The sequence below is a fragment of the Ranitomeya imitator genome, chromosome 3, assembly GCF_032444005.1.
Source record: "Ranitomeya imitator isolate aRanImi1 chromosome 3, aRanImi1.pri, whole genome shotgun sequence".
Lineage (NCBI taxonomy): Eukaryota > Metazoa > Chordata > Amphibia > Anura > Dendrobatidae > Ranitomeya > Ranitomeya imitator.
The window spans coordinates 311,702,693-311,728,178 of NC_091284.1; the positions used below are offsets into that span (position 1 = coordinate 311,702,693).

A 25,486-nucleotide genomic window follows, 5' to 3' on the forward strand; every position below is an offset into this window, starting at 1 on the left:
ACGACATCATACGGGACTGATTCTCCTGCAAAAAGACTAGCTCCTTCTGGGCGGCCGAGGCCCCAGCGGGATCCATGGCCTGTGTATACTATCATGGGTTGGAAACTAAGGGAGAAAAACATGAAAGTGGACCCTCTGGGTCGCGGCTCCAGAGCCCCCGAGGACGAGCGGACCAGATAGAACCACCCCCTATACAGGGAGCATTAGGAGCAAGCCCAAGGGGGATGGAACCACAACTGCCGGAGCCAAAGGGACGACTAGGGTGAAAACAGGAAAAAACAAAGAAGAAACTGGAATTGAGGGAGCCTGGAAGCTGGGAGCTGAAAAGGAAGGGAAGAAGAAACAAAAGGATGTGGTTAGCACAATGGACTACCGAGACAAGGAAAGGACAAGGAAAAGGAACGGAGGGGACGAGACTACCAGGGACAAGACTACAAAGGACAAGGCTACTAACGGATGAGCAAAAAGGAAAAGGCACTGGGCTAGCAAGTAGCAGCAGAGACAGGGACCTGAGAAAGAAGAGGGACTCCTGGGCTAGGCAGGAGCCACTACAATGAAGATACACAGGCGTCTTACCTGTGTAAATGCCGAACAGAAATACCCGGTGGGCGCCGCCATGTTGGGGCGGAGCCACCAGGTCACGACCTCCAGGAACCCCTGGCGGCGGAAGAAGCGCTACGGTGCCTGCGACAACCTGCCAAAGCGCCGAGAGCCCGAGAAGCTGGGCGGAATGCAGCGAGGGAGGACAGCGGGAGCGCGTCGGCCGGACAGGTAAGTATCTGAGGGCATGACAACCTCTTTTTTATATTCTGTGTATACTGTTGTAATTTGCATTACAATATTTCAATAAAAAATTATAATTTGTTTTAAGAAATACTCCAACTGTCTTTTTTTTAGGTTATATTTTATATATAAAGATTACTTTTTGCTATATCCAAGATGTAACCCCCTACTTGGGAAAACAAAAGGGGACCACATGTTTCATTATCATGATGTTCCTAATCATCTTTATACCTTAAAATCCCACAAATTTAATAAAATTTGGAATATATGTAGATTCTAGGGGAGTTAAGAAAGCAGCTTAGCTCATCAGATTTCAGCTTTTTCTAATATCCCCCACCAGTTGGAGCCATGTCAGAGTTATGAAAGGATGAACATGGAACAACACTTTAAATATTGTGTCATAGAGAAAAAATTAAAATCCATAAGACATCTCCAGAGAAGAGAGATGAGATGACTAGTTATGGCCAGGGAAAAGAAAACTAATTGAAAAACCTTTTGAAGCAGTGGTCTCCTGCAGTGCAGTGTAAAGGTAATTAAACAGGAGAATTGACCTGGGAAGGGGGCAGCAAGACTGACATTTGTTTACGATTATGGAAGGAACATCCTGGGTTCAAAAGGAAGTGTTCCGGCCGTTGTCTCCATTGTCCAGATATGAATATTTTGGTTTTGTATTGATCAGATATTTATGTTATATAGATTTTCAGTGTCGTAGATAAGGGACAGATGTGACGCATTTAATCACATCGCCGTGAGGCCACCAGAACTCCTCCAACTTAATAACTGCCAGATAGATGATGCAAACCAGGTCATATTTAGTCTCTACGTAAAGGTAAAATCATGATAAAAAATATGACGATGATATCTCCCTCCTGGAGTTCTCAAATTCTGAAGGGCTGAGGACATTCCACAAACAGACCATGAAATCATCAAGAGATGTGTCAGTAATTTAGAGCTAAGTTAAAATGCAGAAACTTGGTTTGGGTCTTTGTCATTCTGGGAAGACAGTTTGCTGTGTGAGTGTCCATTTTCTAACTCAGGAGTGCATCCCTCCACTAAGTTCTGAGCCATTTCTGTGACTATGTTGAGTAGTTTTCTTTCGTTATTCCTTTTTATTGTATGTAATGGTATATATATATATATATATATATATATATATATATATATATATATATATATATAATTTTGTTTGTCCCCATTTTGTATCATCTTGTATTTTTTGCCTTTCTTTCTGTATTAAATATAAAATTGAATAGCTTTGTTTCTCTTGCTCTGTAAACCACACCCCTGAAGCCTTATGCTACCTCTAATGGATGTCTAATTGGCCTTTATAAATGATTGGTTATGGCAGTGAGTGATTATTTTTGTTATTGTGGAGCTGGTAGTAACCGTACGGGGGTATATGCATATTTTCCATGCATTCAAATTGAAGGTGTATATACCATATGCTCACTGTGATTTCCCCATTAACCAGCCTAGAAGTGAAAGCAGCCACAGTCTCGTTCATCATTCATCAGACAATTGCGTAATTGACCTGACGATTGGAGGCAGCAGTGTTGTATTCCCTTATCAACTGGTGGCAGTTGTGGGATCTGTGGGATCTCTCCAGTGTCATTTATGACAAAGTGGTAACAGTGATGGGTTCAGTTTCACTGTGTATTCTTGACATATTGTATAACAAAAACGATGTGACTTTCTGATTTACTTTGTTTTTAAATCAGCACAATTGCAAAGGTCTCAATCAATAGCAATCAGTGAATGGAAACATTCATGTTACATCCAGAGGCTGCCTCTCTTCACTGATCAAGACCAATTTAACACCATTTTTAGTCATACAGTTAAAACAAATGAAAACAAAACTACGCTACTGAAAATTGAAATCACAAAGTTACAGCAATTTGCAGCACATTTCGCAGATAGGAGGTACACTTCTACCCAATGTCCACAATTTTAGAAACATGTTTAAATGTGTGTTTCAAAAATCACAAACTAATCACTTACAATGGTATTTGAAAGTTTGTGAACCCTTCAGAATTTTCCAATTTTTGCATAAATTTGCCATAAAACTAAATTATATTTTCACACCGATTCTAAAAGTAGATAAAGAGATCCAAATCAAAAGCATGAGGCAAAAATATTACAGGCCAACATATTTTTAAATGAGGAAAATGATCCAGTATCACATATCTATGAGTGGCAAAAGTATGTGAAAATCTAGGATTAGAAAATAATTTGAAGATGAAATTAAAGTATTGTGTTTTCAATCAATGGGTTGACAATCAGGTGTGAATGATCATACTAATTTATTTAATGAACAGGGATCTATCCAATCTGAGCTTCACAACACATTTGGTTTGTTCCATGATACACTTAATAATAATAATAATAATAATAAAAATCTTTAGTTTTATATAGCGCTAACACATTCCGCAGCGTTTTACAGTTTTTACTTACATTATCATCGCTCTCCCAGATGGGGCTCACAATCTAGAATCCTTATCAGTATGTCTTTGGAGTGTGGGAGGAAACCAGAGGAAACCCACGCAAACACGAGGAGAACATACAAATTCCTTGCAGATGTTGTCCTTGGTGGGATTTGAACCCAGGACTCCAGCGCTGCTATGCTAACCACTGAGCCACCGTGCTGCCCTGAGCTCTCAGAAATCTCCTTTGTGGAAGAGGTGTAGATGCTCATCAGGCTGGAAAAAGTTACAAATCCATTTCTAAAGAGTTTCAGTTTGGATTGTTGGAGTCCAAACAGGATACGTACAAATGGAAGGAATTCAAGACCACTTTTAACCTGCCCAGGAGTGGTTGACCAACAAAGATCACTCTAAGAGCCAGCTTTGTAATATTCCTGTGATAACAAAGGAACCAAAAGTGATTTCTTAACGAATAAAAGCTTCTCTGCAGGTGGACTCGAACAGTATTGCAATAAGAAAGCCTCTGCCCTTCAAGAAGAAATTGATGCACATCTGCAGTTTGTTAAGGATCACCAGGACGAGCAAGAAGGCTATTGATACAATTTTTTGTGGATGGAAAAGACTAAAATAGAGCTTTTTTGGTCTCAATAACAAGTATCAAGGGAAATTACAAGGGAAAATAACTTTGAAGAAGTGGCCCCCAATCTTACCCACCTTGAGAGCCCCATTCAACTGTGACAGACAGTCGCAAGCCACATTCAGATCTGAGCGAGGGTTGCAAACCCCATCGAGCTCTCGCCCTCTTCACTGTAGTGGCAACCAAAGCCTCCATTATGGGCATAGTGATAGCCAAAGCTTTTTCCGCAAAAATCACCCCAAAGTAGTACACCGAGATCCAGAGGTTCCCACAATACTCCCATTCAGTATTCTCCCATCAAACACCCCTAAACACTGTCGCATCCAGTTTCAAGCACCTCCTCTCACATGTGGTATCATCTAGTCTCCAGCGTACCATACTTAAATTAACTCTAAACCCCTACGGCCAGAATATGTGCATCCCAATCTGCTCTTCTGTGCAGGATTACTCACAAAATTCACCATTTTGAGATGTGCTTTTCATACCTTTTTTCTAGACCTGGAACTAAAGCACCAAGATGGCAGACAGCAAAAGCCATAACTCTTGGGACAGTCACATATGGCTCCCAAGCTACAGGGTGGGGTCCTCTGCCCTAGAGCATAAAAACTGCATACAGTCTTGTGAAACACGGTGGTAGTAGTATCTTGGTTTGGGCCTGTTTTGCTACATCTGGGCCAGGACAGCTTGCCATCATTAATAGAACAATAACATCTAAATTCTAATAGCAAATTCTAAAAGAAAAACATCAGGATTTATGTTCATGAGGTGAATCTGATGAGAACATAGTTCATGCGGCAAGAAAACGACCCGAAGCACACAAGTTGCTCTACAAAAAGATTAAAGTTAAAATTTTGTAATGGTCAAATCAAACCAAGTCCTCACCTTAATCCTATAGAAATGTTGTGGAAAAACATGAAGCAAACAATTCATGAAGGAATTTTAGTCCATTCCTCCCTGCAAAACAACCTCAGTTCTGGTATGTTGGTGTTTTTTCTCCCAAGTTGATGTGCACAGTCAATCTGCAGTTCACAAAGGAATTTTAGTCCATTTCTCACCGCAAAACAGCTTAAGTTCTAGTATGTTGGTATTTTTTCTTCCAAGTCGATGTGCACATCGACTTGGGAGAAAAAACACGAACATACTAGAGATGAAGCTGTTTTCCAGGGAGAAATGGACTAAAATTCTTTTGTGAACTGTTCGATTCATGTCCTTCCACAACATTTCTATAGGATTATAGACATGCACGTCTAACCACCAAATATCCAAAATATCTAATGCAGCAATAACGGATTCTAAATAGTCAAACCATATATTTAAAGCAAAGGCTCATATACTTTTGCCACTCAAACATGTGATTGTATAATTTTCGTCACTTAAAAAATTACAATAAGTCTAATTTTTTTGCCTCATTTTGTTTGATTTTTTTCTTATCTCTTGTGTGAAAAATCTGATAAAGTGGATATAAAGTAGCTTTATGTCAAATTTATTCATGCCGGAGAAATGCATCCGCTGCACCCGTTGTGCGGCACAACAAACGCTAGCGTCGGAATCTCGGCCCGACGCAATGCGACGAGCCGAATCCGACGCTAGTGTGAAAGTAGCCTAAGGTACTACTATAAATCACTGTGGTTGACCTAAGACATAGTTGGCTTGATTATTGCATGGTTGATTTAGTCCTCTAAGTGCAAAAAATAGCATTATATTAGCCATCAATCATTTTTTACAGAATTACAGTCATATCTATCTACATGGATATTATTTTGAGTCTATGCATGAAAATATAGGGGGACATTTAAGACAGGAGACAACTGCAGCTACTGTTAGTAGAAAATGTGATATGCAAAATCACCTTATAATCAGTGATTACGTAGATATAGACTTTAGCTATTATTATGTATTATTTTGCAATGCAAAGGTTAGTAAAGAAGGCATTATAAGGCAAAGTTTTAAAGTGATACAAAAGGGGCATGAACAATTGTTGATAAGTCTCTAACCACCACAAAGGATGATAGCAGCCACAAAGAGCGCCAGGTCACTGTCATTAAGTTCCAATGCATTAAACTTAGAGGCAAAGTTGAACTTGGGTTCCATGATGTGACAGAAGGGAAGACGAAGGCTGCGTAAGAATTCACGAGTGACGAAGCCATGACCTCCAGCTACTAGTAGCCCATCTTTGTTCATAAGTGAGGCAAGCATGCAAAATATTGCTTCGTGGACTCCATACTTAAGTAATGTGACCTGATCATTGAGGTAGAGTGTACTGAAACCTGGAATGCTCTTGGCAAAGTCAGTAAGTGCTCGAACAGTCTCCACAGAAGTGCACTGACATCGGTAAAATACATGAACTCCAATCTCTGTTCCAGGTGGGTTTTGTGTTGGCAGTTGGTCCCAAACCGTTCCTTTTTCTGCCTCCCATAAGGTTTCCATGTCGTATATCACAAAAGGCTAAAGGAAAAGGATGATGCAGTGGATATTGCATTAAGTCATTGAACAGCTTTCTACTGAACATAAATTTTGATGTCAAAGTGCATGGATAACACTCATTTGACAAAAAGCTATTCTGAACAAACTCTCCATACATATCCAAACCAAGCGTGCATGTGTTCTTAGTGGGAAGAGATAAGTAAGCATCTGCTAGAGGTGACTGCAGTGCATTATCTTTCTGGGGAATATGAGATCGGTATGCTAAAATCCAACATGCACGACTATTCCCTTCCTTCAAACAGTCTGAATAGATGTCAGCTGATCATGAACTACAAGATTTACAGCACTACACAAAGTGGTTTAAAGTATAGCAGTTTAGTTATGAATCAATCACCATATACTTTGAACTAGTTTGAAGTGCTGCGGATCTCCTTATACTTTATAGACTGTAGATATCCTGTGCAGCTGGACCATATACTGCTTTGTAACCAATTATTGATATTAGCTGATCACTTACTGTACCAGTGAAAAGCAAGTTAAAGGGGGACAGGACAAGTCACACACATTAGGTGATTGACAGGTTTTACTCATCTAAGTCTAATATGTATGGTCACCATTATTATGGGTTCTGTATTATTGCGAGCCACATGAAAAGGTAATTCACTTAATCAGCTGCTTTAAATTAAGTAGTCTGGGATTTACATACTATGTCAGTATAACAAATCATTTCATTGTTAATTATCATAGACAACTTTATATTGATTACTAGTTTACTTTGGTTTTTTTCTGGCATTGCCACTTGGTCAGTATTATCACTCTCCTCACCGAAATGCTACTCTTGCCAGTCAGAATATCCCGTGCTCTTTTCTTTGTCATGGTGAATGTACTCATATAGGAAGAGTGGATTCTCTGGGAAAGAGCCACCAAGTCAGACACTGGAGAATCTGTGTCCTCCGTGGAAGGCTGTACAAGACGTCTCCTTTCCGCTTCTGGCATTCGGCCAAACCTAATTGCTAAAGGAATTCAAAATAAAAAAAGTTAAGAACTAGGTTACCCATTGGTAAAAGTCAGTTAAAGTCTAGAAGATTGGCACTTCTTTCAGAAGCTTTAACGAATAGGAAACTAATTGTGTTAACTAATAATAAATAGATGACATAAAATTGACAATTTACAGTAGTGAATACTTTTTTTTGCTGGCTGAAATAAAAAAATAAATTAATAAACTAAATAGAAGTTCATACCTAAGAAGTGTTAATGTTTTATTGTACTCTGACTCAAATCTGGTCCAGGGTTGTGATGTTGTGACATTAAGCACATGCCTTAATTGATGTAGAATTACATCAATGTAGAACAGTCATTCTGAAAGTGTTTTAAACTTTTGTGGAAATCTTGAAGTAAATCTGCCCCAAATCCCTGAATCATGCTGATCTCAGATGGGGTAGCAGGATCCGTTGCACCAGATGTTCTCCTATTTTTTTTTTCAAAAAGTGGGTGATACCAGTGTGAGACATGTAACCAACACAGGAGAGAACTGAACTGTATCTCATAAAAAACACGTTAGAAGCTGCAGCTCTCACAGCTTCTTGCAGCAATATTGCAACACTGGCTGTCTATGAGATGGAAGCAGAAGCAATGAGAGGACATACGCAGATTACAGAACTGTGTAAGATTATGAGCACAGAACAGCCATTACATATCACACTGGTAACTTCCATTATTATTTAACACTAGCTGAAGAGCCCGGCGTTGCCTGGGCATAGTAAATATCTGTGGTTAGTTATAGCACCTCACGTCTCTTATTTTCCCATCATGCCTCTCATTTTCTCCCTTACACCTCTCATTTTCTCCCTTACTCCTCTCATTTTCCCCCTCACTCCTCTCATTCCCCCCTAACACTTGTCATTTTGACCTCACATCTGTCATTTTCCGATCACTCCACTATTTTCCCTCACTCCTTTCATTTTGCACTCACACCTTTTCATTTTCACCTCACACCTCTCATTTTCACATCAGTATATACATGTTTGTCATCTCCCTTATATATAGTATACACCTGTATGTCATCTCCTGTATATAGTATATACCTGCATGTCATCTCCTCTGTATATAGTATATACCTGCTGTGTGTCATCTCCCCTGTATATACTATATACCTGTATGTCATCTGTTATGATCCGGTGACCTTGGAGCAGCATGAAAACTTTCACTGGAGTAGGTGGTCACTATACTGACCGCAAATCCTGATCTTAACACCGCAACTAGAAGTAGCCGTGGAGTGTACCTAACAATCCTAGACACCTTGTCACAGCCGGAGGACTAAATACCCCTAAAGATGGAAATAGGAATACTATCTTGCCTCAGAGCAGAACCCCAAAGGATAGACAGCCCCCCACAAATATTGGCGGTGAGTCGGAGAGGAAAAAACATGCACAGGCAGAAAAATAGGATTTAGCACAAGAGGCCACTCTAGCTAAAATAGGACAGGATAGGACAGAGTTCTGTGCGGTCAGTATTAAAACCCTTCAAAAATATCCACAGCAGAATATACAAAAACTTCCTCCATCTAACTAAAGACGTAGGAGCGTATATCTGCAACTCCAGCGAATCCTACATTCAGAGCAGGAATACAATCAAAAACAAGCACACAGCCTGTGTGCCACAGAAAAAGAAACAAACACTTATCTTTGCTGAAATGGCAGCCAAGCAGGAGAAGCCAGGCAGAGATCCATCATATCCCAAAAAACATTGACAACTGGCAAGGACTAATGAGTCATGTAAGCCTAAATACCCCAGTCAGAACTGCAATTAGCAGATACACCTGTCCAAGACTGCAGCCCAGGAACAACTGCATTACCATCTGCTACCACCAGAGGGAGCTCAAAAGCAGAATTCACAACAGTCATCTCCTCCTATATATAGTATATACCAGTATGTCATCTCCTCCTGTATATAGTATATACCTGTGTGTCATCTCCCCTGTATATAGTATATATCTGTGTGTTATCTCCTCCTGTATATAGTATATTGTTATGATACGTTGGTCTAGGAGCAACATGGAACGAGCTCTGAAGGAAGTGGTAACTGTACTGACCGCAGTCCCTAAGCTCAACACAACACTAGAAGTAGCCGTGGGATGCTCCTAGCTCTCCCTAGGCACCTCGTCACAGCCTAAGAGCTAACTACCCCTAAAGATAGAAGCAGGAGAACTATCTTGCCTCAGAGAAAATCCCCAAAGGATAGATAAGCCCCCCACAAATAATGACTGTGAGTGGAGAGGGAAAAGACATACACAGAATGAAACCAGGATGAGCACAGGAGGCCAGTCTAGCTAAATAGATAGGACAGGATGGAATACTGTGCAGTCAGTATAAAACACTACAAAAATCCACGCAGAGTTTACAAAAAATCTCCACACCTGACTAAAGGTGTGGAGGGTAAATCTGCTTCCCAGAGCTTCCAGCAAGACAGAATAAATTCATACTGATAAGCTGGACAAACATAGAAAGCACAGAACAGATAAGTCCACAATCTATGGACAGAAAAGAGCAAGCAAAAACTTAGCTTTGCTGAACTGGTCAGGATAACAGGGAAATCCAAAGAGATGTGAAGCCAACCAGGAACCATTTACAAGTGGCACTGGCTGAAGGAAAGAGCCAGGCATAAATAGCCGAGCAGAAAAGACGATCAGTGGAAGCAGCTGAAGACAGCTAAATCCAAGGAGCAGCCATACCACTAGAAACCACAAGAGGGAGCCCAAGAGCAGAACTCACAAAAGTGCCACTTACAAACACCGGAGGGAGCCCAAGAGCGGAATTCACAACAGTACCCCCCCTTGAGGAGGGGTCACCGAACCCTCACCAGAGCCCCCAGGCCGATCAGGACGAGCCAAGTGAAAAGCACGAACCAAATCGGTGGCATGGACATCGGAGGCAACAACCCAAGAATTATCCTCCTGGCCATAACCCTTCCACTTGACAAGATACTGAAGCCTCCGCCTCGAAAAACGAGAATCCAAAATTTTCTCAACCTCATATTCCAACTCTCCCTCAACCAACACCGGGGCAGGAGGGTCAACCGAAGGAACAACGGGCACCACATATCTCCGCAACAAAGATCTATGGAAAACATTATGAATGGCAAAAGAGGCTGGAAGAGCCAAACGAAAAGACACCGGATAAATAATTTCAGAAATATTATAAGGACCAATAAACCGAGGCTTAAACTTAGGGGAAGAAACCTTCATAGGAACATGACGAGAAGACAACCAAACCAAATCCCCCACACGAAGCCGGGGACCAACACACCGACGGCGGTTAGCAAAACGTTGAGCCCTTTCCTGAGACAACGTCAAATTGTCCACCACATGAGTCCAAATCTTCTGCAGCCTGTCCACCACAGAATCAACTCCAGGACAATCAGAAGGCTCAACCTGCCCTGAAGAAAAACGAGGATGAAAACCAAAATTACAAAAGAAAGGTGAAACCAAAGTAGCCGAACTAGCCCGATTATTAAGGGCAAACTCGGCCAAAGGCAAGAAAGACACCCAATCATCCTGATCAGCAGACACAAAGCATCTCAAATAGGTCTCCAAGGTCTGATTAGTTCGCTCAGTTTGGCCATTAGTCTGAGGATGAAACGCCGAAGAAAAAGACAAATCAATACCCATCCTAGCACAAAAGGCCTGCCAAAATCTAGAGACAAACTGAGAACCTCTGTCAGACACAATATTCTCTGGAATGCCATGCAAATGAACCACATGCTGAAAAAACAATGGAACCAGTTCTGAGGAGGAAGGCAACTTAGGCAAAGGTACCAGATGGACCATTTTAGAGAACCGGTCACAAACAACCCAGATAACAGACATCTTCTGGGAAACAGGAAGATCCGAAATAAAATCCATGGAAATATGCGCCCAGGGCCTCTCAGGGACCGGCAAAGGCAAAAGCAACCCACTAGCGCGGGAACAGCAAGGCTTGGCTCGGGCGCAAGTCCCACAGGACTGCACAAAAGCACGGACATCGCGCGACAAGGAAGGCCACAAAAAGGACCTAGCAACCAAATCTCTGGTACCAAAAATCCCAGGATGACCAGCCAACACTGAACAATGAACCTCAGAAATCACCTTACTTGTCCATCCATCAGGAACAAACAGCTTCCCCACAGGACAGCGGTCAGGCCTATCAGCCTGAAATTCCTGAAGCAACCGCCGCAAATCAGGGGAGATGGCAGAAAGAATCACCCCTTCCTTAAGAATGCCAACCGGCTCAAGGACTCCAGGAGAATCAGGCAAAAAACTCCTAGAGAGGGCATCAGCCTTAACATTCTTAGATCCCGGAAGATACGAGACCACAAAATCAAAACGGGAGAAAAACAGGGACCATCGAGCCTGTCTAGGATTCAGCCGCTTGGCCGACTCGAGGTAAATCAGATTCTTATGATCGGTCAGGACCACAACGCGGTGCTTAGCTCCCTCAAGCCAATGTCGCCACTCCTCAAACGCCCACTTCATAGCCAACAACTCCCGATTGCCGACATCATAATTGCGTTCCGCAGGCGAAAACTTTCTGGAAAAAAAAACACACGGTTTCATCAAAGAACCATCAGACTCCCTCTGAGACAAAACAGCCCCTGCCCCAATCTCAGAAGCGTCGACCTTAACCTGAAAAGGAAGAGAAACATCCGGCTGACGTAACACAGGGGCAGAAGTAAATCGGCGTTTAAGCTCCTGAAAGGCCTCAACAGCCTCAGAGGACCAATTCGTCACATCAGCGCCTTTCTTCGTCAAATAAGTAAGGGGCTTAACCACACTGGAAAATTTGGCAATGAAACGGCGATAGAAATTAGCAAAGCCCAAAAATTTTTGAAGACCCTTCACAGATGTGGGTTGAATCCAGTCATGAATAGCTTGGACCTTAACAGGATCCATTTCTGTAGACGAGGGAGAAAAAATAAAACCCAAAAAAGAGACCTTCTGAACTCCGAATAAGCACTTAGACCCCTTCACAAACAAAGCATTATCACGAAGGATCTGGAACACCATCCTGACCTGCTTCACATGAGACTCCCAATCATCGGAAAAAATCAAAATATCATCCAAATATACGACCATGAATTTATCAAGATAATTGCGGAAAATATCATGCATGAAAGACTGGAACACAGATGGAGCATTAGAGAGCCCAAATGGCATCACAAGGTACTCAAAATGGCCTTCGGGCGTATTAAATGCAGTTTTCCATTCATCACCCTGTTTAATACGAACAAGATTATATGCCCCTCAGAGGTCAATCTTAGTAAACCAACTAGCCCCCTTAATCTGAGCAAACAAATCAGTAAGCAAAGGCAAGGGGTATTGGAATTTGACCGTGATCTTATTAAGAAGACGATAGTCAATACAGGGTCTCAAGGAGCCATCCTTCTTGGCAAAAAAAAAGAAACCCGCTCCCAATGGTGACGATGAGGGCCGAATATGCCCCTTCTCCAAAGACTCCTTAACATAACTCCGCATGGCGGCATGCTCTGGCACAGACAGATTGAAAAGTCGGCCCTTAGGGAACTTGCAACCAGGAATCAAGTTAATAGCACAATCACAGTCCCTGTGCGGTGGAAGGGAACTGGACTTGGGCTCATCAAATACATTCTGGAAATCCGACAAAAACTCAGGGACCTCAGAAGAGGGGGAAGAGGAAATTGACATCAAAGGGACGTCACTATGTACCCCTTGACAACCCCAACTAGTCACGACATAGTTTTCCAATCCAGCACCAGATTATGTTCCTGTAACCATGGAAAACCCAGTACAACAACATCATGCAGGTTATGCAACACCAGAAAACGGCAATCTTCCTGATGTGCTGGAGCCTTGTACATAGTCATCTGCGTCCAGTACAGAGGTTTATCCTTGGCCAAGGGTGTAGCATCAATACCCCTCAAAGGAATAGGGCTCTGCAAAGGCTGCAAGGAAAAACCACAGCGCCTGGCGAATTCTAAGTCCATTAAGTTCAGGGCAGCGCCTGAATCCACAAATGCCATGACAGAAAAGGACGACAATGAGCAAATCAGGGTCACAGATAAGAGAAATTTAGGCTGTATAGTACTAATGGTAACAGACCTAGCGACTCTCTTAGTACGCTTAGGGCAATCAGAGATAACATGAGCAGAATCACCACAGTAAAAACACAGCCTATTCTGACGTCTGAATTCCTGCCGTTCTGTTCTAGTCAAAATCCTATCACATTGCATAGGTGCAGGACTCTGCTCAGAGGACACTGCCATATGGTGCACAGCTTTGCGCTCGCGCAGACGCCGATCAATCTGAATGGCTAGAGACATAGATTCGCTCAAACCGGCAGGCGTAGGAAAGCCCACCATAACATCTTTAAGGGCTTCAGAAAGACCTTTTCTGAAAATAGCAGCCAGAGCCTCCTCATTCCATTTAGTGAGCACAGACCATTTTCTAAATTTCTGGCAGTATAATTCTGCCGCTTCCTGACCTTGACACAAGGCCAACAGGGTTTTTTCTGCATGATCCACAGAATTAGGTTCGTCATACAATAATCTGAGCGCTTGAAAAAATGCGTCTACATTCAATAATGCCGGATCCCCTGTTTCAAGAGAAAAAGCCTAGTCTTGAGGGTCACCACGCAGCAAGAATATGATGATTTTTACTTGCTGAATGGGATCACCAGAAGAACGGGGTTTCAAAGCAAAAAACAATTTGCAGTTATTTTTAAAGTTCAAAAACTTGGATCTGTCCCCAAAAAACAAATCAGGAGTAGGAATTCTAGGCTCTAAAGCCGGAGTCTGGACAACATAGTCTTGGATACTCTGTACTCTTGCAGCAAGATGATCCACACGAGAAAACAAACCCTGAACATCCATGCCAAAGCATATATCCTGAACCACCCAGATATCAAGAGGAAAAAAGAGACAAACCAGAGCACAGAAAAAAAAATGGTTCAGAACTTTCTTTTCCTTCTTTTGAAATGCATTTAATTCATTTTTGGCCACTTGTACTGTTATGATACGGTGGTCTAGGAGCAACATGGAACGAGCTCTGAAGGAAGTGGTTACTGTACTGACCTCAGTCCCTAAGCTCAACACAACACTAGAAGTAGCCGTGGGATGCTCCTAACTCTCCCTAGGCACCTCATCACAGCCTAAGAGCTAACTACCCCTAAAGATAGAAGCAGGAGAACTATCTTGCCTCAGAGAAAATCCCCAAAGGATAGATATGCCCCCCACAAATAATGACTGTGAGTGGAGAGGGAAAAGACATACACAGAATGAAACCAGGATGAGCACAGGAGGCCAGTCTAGCTAAATAGATAGGACAGGATGGAATACTGTGCGGTCAGTATAAAACACTACAAAAATCCACGCAGAGTTTACAAAAAATCTCCACACCTGACTAAAGTGTGGAGGGTAAATCTGCTTCCCAGAGCATCCAGCAAGACAGAATAAATTCATACTGATAAGCTGGAAAAACAAAGAAAGCACAGAACGGATAAGTCCACAATCTATGGACAGAAAAGAGCAAGCAAAAACTTAGCTTTGCTGAACTGGTCAGGATAACAGGGAAATCCAAAGAGATGTGAATCCAACCAGGAACCATTTACAAGTGGCACTGGCTGAAGGAAAGAGCCAGGCATAAATAGCCGAGCAGAAAAGACGATTAGTGGAAGCAGCTGAAGACAGCTAAATCCAAGGAGCAGCCATACCACTAGAAACCACAAGAGGGAGCCCAAGAGCAGAACTCACAAAAGTGCCACTTACAACCACCGGAGGGAGCCCAAGAGCGGAATTCACAACAGTATATACCTTCATGTCATCTCCTTCTGTATATAGTATATACCTGTAGGTCATCTGCTCCTGTATATAGTATATACCTGTGTGTCATCTCCTCCTGTATCTATATATATAATTGCCTAAGGGTTTTTCCGTCTGTCTGTCTGTCTGTCTGTCCTGGAAATCCCGGCTCTCTGATTGGTCGAGGCCTGGCGGCCTCGACCAATCAGAGACCGGCACAGCATCGACGTAGAAATCCCGCGTCTCTGATTGGTCGAGGCCGCCAGGCCTCGACCAATCAGCAACGGGCACAGCTACGATGATGTCATAAAGGACGTAGAAATCCCGCGTCTGATTGGTCGAGGCCGCTAGGCCTCGACCAATCAGCAACGGGCACAACGACGATGATGTCATAAAGGACGTAGACATCTCACGTTTCTGATTCAGCGACGGGCACAGTATCGACGTAGATGTCATAATGGTTGCCATGGCGACGATGATGTCATAAAGGTTGCCTCGACCAATCAGCGACGGGCACAGTGTGCCGCGAATTCTGGAATCATCATTGTCCATATACTACGGGGACATGCATATTCTAGAATACCCGATGCGTTAGAATCGGGCCACAATCTAGTATAGTATATACCTGTATGTCATCTCCTCCTGTTTATAGTATGTACCTGTATGTCATCTCCTCCTCTATATAGTATATACCTGTGTGTCATCTCTCCTGTATATAGTATATACCTGTGTGTTATCTCCCCTGTACATAGTATATATCTGTATGTCATTTCCTCCTGTATTAGACCTCGTTCACATGTTATTTGGTCAATATTTTTACCTCAGTATTTGTAAGCTAAATTGGCAGCCTGATAAATCCCCAGCCAACAGGAAGCCCTCCCCCCTGGCAGTATATATTATCTCACACATACACTTAATAGACAGGTCATGTGACTGACAGCTGCCGGATTTCCTATATGGTACATTTGTTGCTCTTGTAGTTTGTCTGCTTATTAATCAGATTTTTATTTTTGAAGGATAATACCAGACTTGTGTGTGTTTTAGGGTGAGTTTCGTGTGTCAAGTTGTGTGTGTTGAGTTGCGTGTGGCGACATGCATGTAGCAACTTTTGTGAGATGAGTTTTGTGTGGCGACATGCGTGTAGCAACTTTTTGTGTGTCGAGTTGCATGTGACAGGTTAGTGTAGCAAGTTGTGTGCAGCAAGTTTTGCGCATGGCGAGTTTTGCGCGTGGCGAGTTTTATGTGTGGTGCCTTTTGAGTATGTGCAAGTTTTGTGTGAGGCAACTTTTGCATGTGTTGCAACTTTTGTGCATGTGGCAATTTTTCCGCGGGTGCAAGTTTTGCGTGTGGCGAGTTTTCCCATGAGGTGAGTTTTGCACGTGTGGCGAGTTTTGCGTGAGCCTAGTTTTGCATGTGGTGAGTTTTGCGCATGGCGAGTTTTGAGCGGCGACTTTTGTGTTTCGACTTTTATGTGGCGAGGTTGGTGTATGTGTGGTGAAATGTGTGCTGAGGGTGATATGTGTTCAAGCACATGGTAGTCTGTGGCACATTTTTTGTGTGTGTTCATATCCCCGTGTGTGGTGAGTATCCCATGTCGGGGCTCCACCTTAGCAACTGTACGGTATATACTCTTTGGTGCCATCGCTCTCATTCTTTAAGTCCCCCTTGTTCACATCTGGCAGCTGTCAATTTGCGTCCAACACTTTTCCTTTCACTTTTTCCCCATTATGTAGATAGAGGTAAAATTGTTTGGTGAATTGGAAAGCGCGGGGTTAAAATTTCACCTCACAACATAGCCTATGATGCTCTCGTGGTCCAGACGTGTGACTGTGCAAAATTTTGTGGCTGTAGCTGCGACGCCTCCATCACTTTTCCTTTCACTTTTTCCCCATTATGTAGATAGGGGCAAAATTGTTTGGTGAATTGGAAAGCGCGTTGTTAAAATTTCACCTCACAACATAGCCTATGACGCTCTCGGGGTCCAGACGTATGAGTGTGCAAAATTTTGTGGCTGTAGCTGCGACGCCTCCAACACTTTTCCTTTCACTTTTTCCCCCATTATGTAGATAGGGGCAAAATTGTTTGGTGAATTGGAAAGCGAGGGGTTAAAATTTCACCTCACAACATAGCCTATGACGCTCTCAGGGTCCAGACGTGTGACTGTGCAATATTTTGTGGCTGTAGCTGCGATGCCTCCAACACTTTTCCTTTCACTTTTTCCCCATTATGTAGATAGGGGCAAAATTGTTTGGTGAATTGGAAAGCGCGGGGTTAAAATTTCGCTTCACAACATAGCCTATGACGCTCTCGGGGTCCAGACGTGTGACTGCAAAATTTTGGGCTGTAGCTGCGACGGTGCAGATGCCAATCCCGGACATACTGTACACACACATACACACATACACACATTCAGCTTTATATATTAGATAAGCTCTGGAGGCAGATTCTCATGTAAATCAGTGTCCAGCCCTTAGTCTGGAACAGCTCATTTACATATATGAAAAATATGTATTTCTCTGGAATAAGACATAGGATGACAAATATCAAGGTATCATTTTATTAATCTTCCTATGACCAGAAAGCCCACATACACTCCCTGACAGAAGTTATGTCGCTTATCCATGTTATGTAAATAAAAGCTTATAACCTGATGTTAAATTCATCCATTGGTTGTATAAATTATTCTTTTGAAAGCTGAAACCCTCGGAAATGTGGTTTAGGTTATGAAAATAAATTGCCATCAATGCAGAAATATTGATCAGTTAATGAACACAGAATAGACAGATTTTGACAAGACAAAAGTTTTGTCGCCTGGTCATATAATGCACCAAATCCTAGTTTACATCCTTACCTGTGCTAAGTAAATGATCGGTTAATTTGTGTGTTTGTATAAAAAGAAACCCAGCATCCCAGACCTTCACTTGAACTGCAACTTGAGCTCTGACAACATGCCAAAAATCCACCCTGCGACCAAAGCCTGGATTATCAATAGGCTGAAGACCAGATCCACTGCAGAGGTGGCTGGCACCTTTAATGTGTCTCAGCGTCAATTACAAAGAATTAAAGAAAGATTTGAAGAGACTGGAGATGTGTTTGACAAGCCCAGGTCTGGCAGACCCTGCAAGACAACTGCTCAGGAGGAACGTTTGTTGGTTAGAAAATCCAAAGCAAGCCCCTCTTCCATTGCAGCAGAGCTCCAACAGGCCTGGTCATCTCAAGTCCCTGTGTCAACTGGAGCAGTTTGTAGGATTCTGTCTCGAAAATGGCCTCCATGGGCAAATCAGTTCCCAGAAGCCAGCACTGAACAAAAGGCAAATAAAAAACTGTGTGGCATTTGCAAAGTCCCACAGCCTGCTAAACAGATGGACACTGGAAAAGTGGCAGAAGGTGGATTTCTCTGATAAATCTTCAGTAGAATTATACCACAGCCGCTGCAAATACTGCAGGAGACCTACTGGAGCCCGTATGGATCGAAAATACACCCAGAAAACAGTTACCTTTGGTGGTGGAAAGGTTATGGTCTGGGGTTACATTCAGTATGGGGGTGTGCGAAACATTTGCAAGGTGGAAGGTAATATCAATAGCCTAAAATATCAAGAAGTATTAGCTCCCTCTTATATTCCAAATCATAAAAGGGGTCAAATTCTGCAGCAGGATGGTGCTCCATCTCATACATCCATCTCTACAACAAAGTTCTGAAAGGCAAAAAAGATCAAGGTGCTCAAGGACTGGCCAGCCCAGGCACCAGACATGAATGTCATTGAGCATGTTTGGGGTAGACAATACCTATAAATATGAAACACCAACCAAAGAATTTTACTAAAAAGTATATAGTTTATTATTCACAAAATAATCACAATATTAAAATTAGGGAATGGACCACCAGGTGGCAATAGAATGCAGGTTTTCATCCAAGGGTATGTACACTAAATTATATACTCCAATTTAACAATGATTAAAAATAGGGATAATCACTATTCAAATTCCATAATAGGCAAAAGACCTAAACATTAGTTGAATATATAAACAGAGGCTATAATATATTTTATTTCAATGTTCACTTTCCAAAGCAAAGTGCATATAAGAAATAAATAAAGTAAAGTGAACGCTGTGCATAGATCTAATATGGTATTTCAGGTAAGTACTCAAAGTAAAATAAATGCTGTGCATAGATCTAGTATGGTGTAACCCAAGTAAATATAAATAAATAGATTACCAATCAATGTAAAATAGAAAAAGGAGTGAAGCCTAAATAACTGTAAAGTGCACCAAATAAGCTATATTGCACTGAGTATTCACTTTCCAATATAAAGTGCATATATCAGGTAAGTACCCAAATGAAAGTGAACGTTGTGCATAGATCAAATATAATGTTACCTCAAATAAATATAATGGGCTCCCAATCAATATAAGGGTGGGGAATAGAAAGACAAATAAAGTCTAATGACTATAAGGTGCACCAAACATGATCGTAGAAAGTGTTGCCATGATCTTCCATACATACATGTGTTGATTGGTAATCTATTTATTTATAATTACTTGGGTTACACCATACTAGATCTATGCACAGCATTTATTTTACTTTGGGTACTTACCTGAAATACCATATTTGATCTATGCACAGCGTTCACTTTACTTTATTTATTTGTTATATGCACTTTGCTTTGTAAAGTGAACATTGAAATAAAATATATTATAGCCTCTGTTTATATATTCAACTAATGTTTAGGTCTTTTGCTTATTATGGAATTTGAATAGTGATTATCCCTATTTTTAATCATTGTTAAATTGGAGTGTATAATTTAGTGTACATACCCTTGGATGAAAACCTGCATTCTATTGCCACTTGGTGGTCCATTCCCTAATTTTAATATTGTGATTATTTTGTGAATAATAAACTATATACTTTTTAGTAAAATTCCTTGGTTGGTGTTTCATATTTATAGGTATTGTATATTTCTATAGAAACATAAAAAGAAAAAAATGAACGGCACTGTCTAAAACACCTTTTTGGTTAAAAAGCCGGTGTGTTTAGTAAGTCTTAATGTAAGACAGCCATATCCAAAAAGATCACGGGTGCAACTCCATAATGATAATTGATCCATATGATGAAAGAGAAGAAAGCGGAATGCACTCACCAATCTTCAAAAATAGCAGCTTTATTGAGTCTTCATAAGAAAAACTTCATGGCCGGAGGAAGAGGAGTGGAGCTCAAGCGAGCAGGAGGAGACGACGGCCGTTTCGCGCAGTGCTAGTGCTTCAACGGGTCCTCTGCGCGAAACGGCTGTCGTCTCCTCCTGCTCGCTTGAGCTCCACTCCCCTTCTCCTGGCCATGAAGTTTTTCTTATGAAGACTCAATAAAGCTGCTATTTTTGAAGATTGGTGAGTGCATTCCGCTTTCTTCTCTTTCATCGTATATTTGTATAGATACACGACCACATACACATTTATTTGTTTGGTTTATTAAATGTTTGGGGTAGGATGAAAGAGGAAGCTTGGAAGACAAAACCAAAGAATCTAGATGAACACTGGGAGTCATGTAAGACTGCATTCTTTGCTATTCCTGATGACTTCATTAATAAATTGTATGAATCAGGCCGGCCTCACACTCAGCGTATAAAAATACGGTCCGTATTCTACGGGCGTAATACGCCTCAAAATTCCAAATACGGTGATCCGTAAGTACTCCGTAGGCAAGGTGTGGTCGTGTATTTTGCGCATGTAATGTTGCGAATGTAATCCGTATGCCCACCGTAATACGTATTTTTCACGTAACCTGACAAAATGGACATTTAACAGTTTTGGAGGCTGAAATTGATTTAAATCACCATCATCAACCCTATTTAAGGCCTCTACAACAGGTGGTTGACTCCCATATGGCCATTTTGTGGTTTGGCATCTGTTGGAGTGTTGTGGTAACGTTTGCACCATGTCTGACCTCCTGCAGTTCACCTCAACGCAGCGTGTTTTTTTTAACTGGGTCTTGTCTCGTCGGTTTGGCCAGCCATATCCTGTGATTGTGGATCCGCGAAGAAGGAGCAGAAGAATGTGGGTGCATCCTCTTTTGACTAAACGCCTCACTAAAGGCCATTTTCATCGGCTATATACAGCTTTGCAGGAACATCCAGAAAAGTTCTATCTCTACTGTCGCATGACAATCCAAACATTTGACAGATTGTTGGAGATATTACGGCCAGGAATCACATATCAGGACACAAGGATGCGCAAAGCCATATCCGCCGAGGAACGTCTTCTCCTTACCTTACGGTATGTATTCTCCATCCTCACATGCTGTATGTTGATGATCTTTTTTAGTTTATGTGTTTGTTTCTATCTGTTTTTTTCAGGAATATGTGTACATTAGGTCACAAGAAGATGTTACAAAGTTTGGAAAATGTTACAGTTAAGCACCCTAAGAACATTTTTCACTTTCCAGCGTTAAGCATGTTTCTAAAAATAGCAAATATGATTGTGATTATTCATGTTTTGTGTGCACTCTTGAAACCTACCTAATATTGATTTTTTGTTCACTTTCAGCTTCCTGACAACTGCATTGTTATTTCCGGGACTCCACCTGGAGTTTTTGATTGACCGATCAACAATTTCTGGCATTGTGCGGTCAACCTGTAGGCAAATATGGGATAGACTCAAGGACCTTGTGATGCCTGAGCCAAATCAGGCTGATTGGCTCAAAATAGCCCATGGGTTCCAGGATAATTGTGACTTTCCAAACTGCATTGGAGCGGTGGATGGGAAACATATCAGGGTACGTAAGCCGCCGAACTCTGGCTCCCAATTCTACAATTATAAGCAGTTTTTCTCTGTAGTTCTGTTAGCTGTAGTTGACAGTAACTACAGGTTTATAATTGTAGACATTGGGGCCTATGGCCGAACTGGAGAATCTAGGGTCTTCAATTCGTCCATTATGGGTCGGCGGCTACGTGACAACCAGTTAGACCTCCCACCACCACAACAACTCCCAGGCTCCACTGCAGAAGCACTGCCTTTTTTTTTTGTTGGAGATGAGGCGTTCCAACTCCAGACACGTCATGAGGCCTTATCCCCGGCGCAACCTCGACCACCGTCGGAGGATCTTTAATTTGCGCCTTTCTAGGGTGCGTAGACTGGTGGAGTGCGCCTTTGGTATTCTGGTGGCCAAATGGCGTGTCCTACAGACTGCCATACAGCTCAGTGAGGCTACAGTCAATAAAGTTATCAAAGCCTCAGTAATTTTGCACAACTATACCCGCATACATGATTGCTTCTCAGATGGTAATGATGAACACATGTTGAGTAGTGTAATTAGGCCAACCCCATGCCCTCCTTCGCACCATCCCCTTTCTGGCCTAAAAGTTAGGGATGTTTTGACCAATTTTTTTGTTTCTCCTCAGGGTTCTACTCCCTGGCAAGATTATGCTGTTTCTCAGTTGTGATTTCCTTATTTTCTATATATCTTTGTCAAATATACTTTTTTCATCCACTGAAACAGTACTGTGTGTGTTGTGTTTCCTTAATGACTAGATGTTTATGTTTAGAGAATATGTGTGTGATATAATAATGATTGGTCCACAAACATCAATTGGCTTTTTTTTAAAAAAATTTAGTAACATACAAACCCTTTTTTCGTTAACTTGATACCATATTTTATTCATATGGTTTTTTTTTTTTTTTAAACAAGTAACCACAACAAACTGGAAATAGTGGCCAAACAAATAGAAAACATGGTAGTCAGCTCACAAAACTAAAGAATATAAACCAAAAAACAAAAAACATTACAGATCCCTGTAAGTTGGCGGGGGAGATGGCGACAGCTCAGGGTGCTGTTCAGGGGGCCTTTGTTGGGCCAATTGTCCTTCACCCTGTGAGGTTGCTGTGGCTTGTGGCGCAGAATACTGGCCTTGTCCCTATTGGCCAGTTGTGTGTTGTCCATAAGCTAATTGTCTCTGGCCCTCATGCTGATGGACATATTGGCTTGCATAATACCCAACCCCAAAATGGCCATGTTGTCCAAACCCAGGTTGGGACCAGCCTACATCACTGGGTCTGAAAAAGTGGCCATATTGGGAATGTGGGTTGTAGGCTGCCATTTGAAACAGTGCTGGCCTTTGTAGATATTGGGGTGGGAGGGGTTGAGGTGTAGGCATACGTGGAGTAGGTGCTGCAAATCCTGATTGATCCTGTACCTGTTGTGGGAATTGAAGGCACAAGAGGTTTGTTTGGGAAAGCTGCCTTCGCTCCAGATATTCAAACACCTCATAGGGGTTATTTGGAGGGGTGCTTAAATCAATCAGGATTTGCATACACCCTCTCACACGTAGCCTCACCTCACGGGGAAGGGATCTAAGGTAACGGGCAAGGCTGCGGGCAAAGGCCTCCTCTCCATCATCCGTGGCTGCCCTGGCCAAATAATTGAGGACCCCAGCGTCAACATCACTCCTTGTGGCTTGCAGCTCTCTCCTTCGGCGGCCTCTCCGTAAAGGCCCAGCTGCCTGTGGGGATGACACCAGTGGGCCTGTAGGGCTGCTGCTCTGGCCATGTTCCTCATGCCTTCCCTCATCATGTGCTGCTGAGGGTGGTGGTGCTGCATCTTCCTCACTTGCTGCTGCCTGCAGTGATGATGATGCTGATGGCTCTTCAAGAATGGATGTGGAAGATTCTAAAGATGGGCCTGCCACCTCTTCATCCAGACTTACAGGATCGATCACAGCCTCCGATTCAGACCCGGTCTCCCTCTCTGTGAGGTTGGACTGTGTTCTGTTATCAAACAAAAAAGAAAAGAAAAATGATTTAAAAGGTTATTTATTTGTGGCCATTCTTTTATTACACATCTGTGAGCTACAGTCACAATAATTACCTACACACAACCTCAGATCAGCACAAGATCTCCTTCTGTACTCCCCTCTTATCACCTATTCCCACAATGGTAGGCAAGATTTATCTTGTGAATCACCCCTATTGTGAAAACCACACATCATACTGTCACATACCATTTCAGGCTACACAAACAGCATGAAGACCCACATCTTCAAACAATCAGATAACCTGCAGTAACCACCCATCGAACAAACCACTGCATGAACATCTCTAACCTCGCCTACTATATTCTAACCCATCCCTTGTTGTAGCTTGTGAGGCTTTGCGGGCAGGGTCCTCTCTCCTCCAAGACCCTTTTTACATTTTTTGGTGTAAACATTATTGTTTGCACTAGATTTACACATCCTTACATGGAATTCGCAATGGACTAACCCTAACAAATAATCTTAATAAGATATTTTTTCTGTAAAAATGTGTTGTGGGTTATTACTTACTGCCTAAGATCCATACTGCCATCCAAAAATGAAAGACGGTCATAATAGATATATTTTTTCTTCTTCAGTGGGGCTGCTGACCCACTTCTTGCTCGCTGCTGCCTTTCCCGCCGGTACTGGTCCCGGATGCTGCGCCATCGTGTCATTACATCATCCACTGCAATTACATGTTAACAAATATTGTTGAAGCTCATTATGCACATTGCTTATTCCAGTTGTCAGTGATATATTATTCTTATTCTTATTGTTTATTTTTCTTGCACCATTATTTCCATGGTGCTGTAGATAATAAAGGGGTTACATGCAGAGGTCTAGATATCGGTCACAGTAAAAAAAACTTTACAATCACAGACTGGTACAGAGGGGAGAGAACCCTGTCCTTGCAAACATACATTAGCTAATATTTGACAGAGGATAATAAAATGCCTTGTTAACTAATTAGCCTAAAGTTTAAATTTATGTAAAAACAAATACCAGGGTCAACACCCCTCTGGACGAGGTATGAGGCCAAAAAAAGATTTAGCAGAACAACATCAAGATTACCTATGTACATAAACACTTTAGCATGTTAATCAACTTTTTGATTTGCCAAAAATGCCCACAAATGACATAGAAAGATAAAACTGATTCTTCCAGTTATCATGTAGGGAAAGCATCTTGTAAAGTTCAATCTTGTGAATACATGAGTGTACTTACATAGACTTGTCTGCTCCGCACGTGGCCGTTGGGCATAATCTGGGAATAGGATCCCACAGATGGTCCTCCAAGCTGCCTCTTTCCTGGCCCGGTTTGAATAGTTTGGATCCCGCTGGTCCCATATTTCTGGCCTTTCTTGGACCAGTATGAGGAGCATATCCACATTTATTATGCTGGCGATGCTGGTTGCAACTCCGTGGAGGCGAGCGCCAGACTTCCGGGATGTCTGTGTGGCTTTTTGAGCTAATTAGCATGTCTGAGCTTCCTGATTAAGGGCTTGACACAATTCCTTGCACCTGGCGATGTCTGGAGATGTCTGGCGTATTTCTCGCATGTCACACTGTTGGTCCGTGTGTAATCTGTATTTTTCTGACCCCCATAGACTTTCATTGGCATATTTTTTGCGCAAT

The 25,486-nt window shown here is 42.1% G+C and overlaps 1 protein-coding gene across 5 annotated transcripts in view; it reads right to left on the reverse strand.

Annotated features, from left to right (window-relative positions):
• The window catches only part of PPARD (peroxisome proliferator activated receptor delta), a 154,616-nt gene that overhangs the window by 23,511 nt on the left and 105,619 nt on the right, over positions 1 to 25,486 (reverse strand). For 3 of the 5 annotated variants that reach the window (XM_069756601.1, XM_069756604.1, XM_069756602.1), the window contains 2 exons: positions 24,381 to 24,537; positions 22,729 to 23,826 (listed from right to left, as the gene is read on the reverse strand). In XM_069756601.1, coding sequence (XP_069612702.1) covers positions 22,977 to 23,826; positions 24,381 to 24,537 — 1,007 coding nt within the window. In that variant the 3' untranslated portion in view covers positions 22,729 to 22,976. Of the gene's footprint in view, positions 1 to 5,834; positions 6,286 to 7,089; positions 7,278 to 22,728; positions 23,827 to 24,380; positions 24,538 to 25,486 lie in introns of those variants that run through there. The other 2 variants (XM_069756603.1, XM_069756605.1) reach the window with 1 other exon arrangement.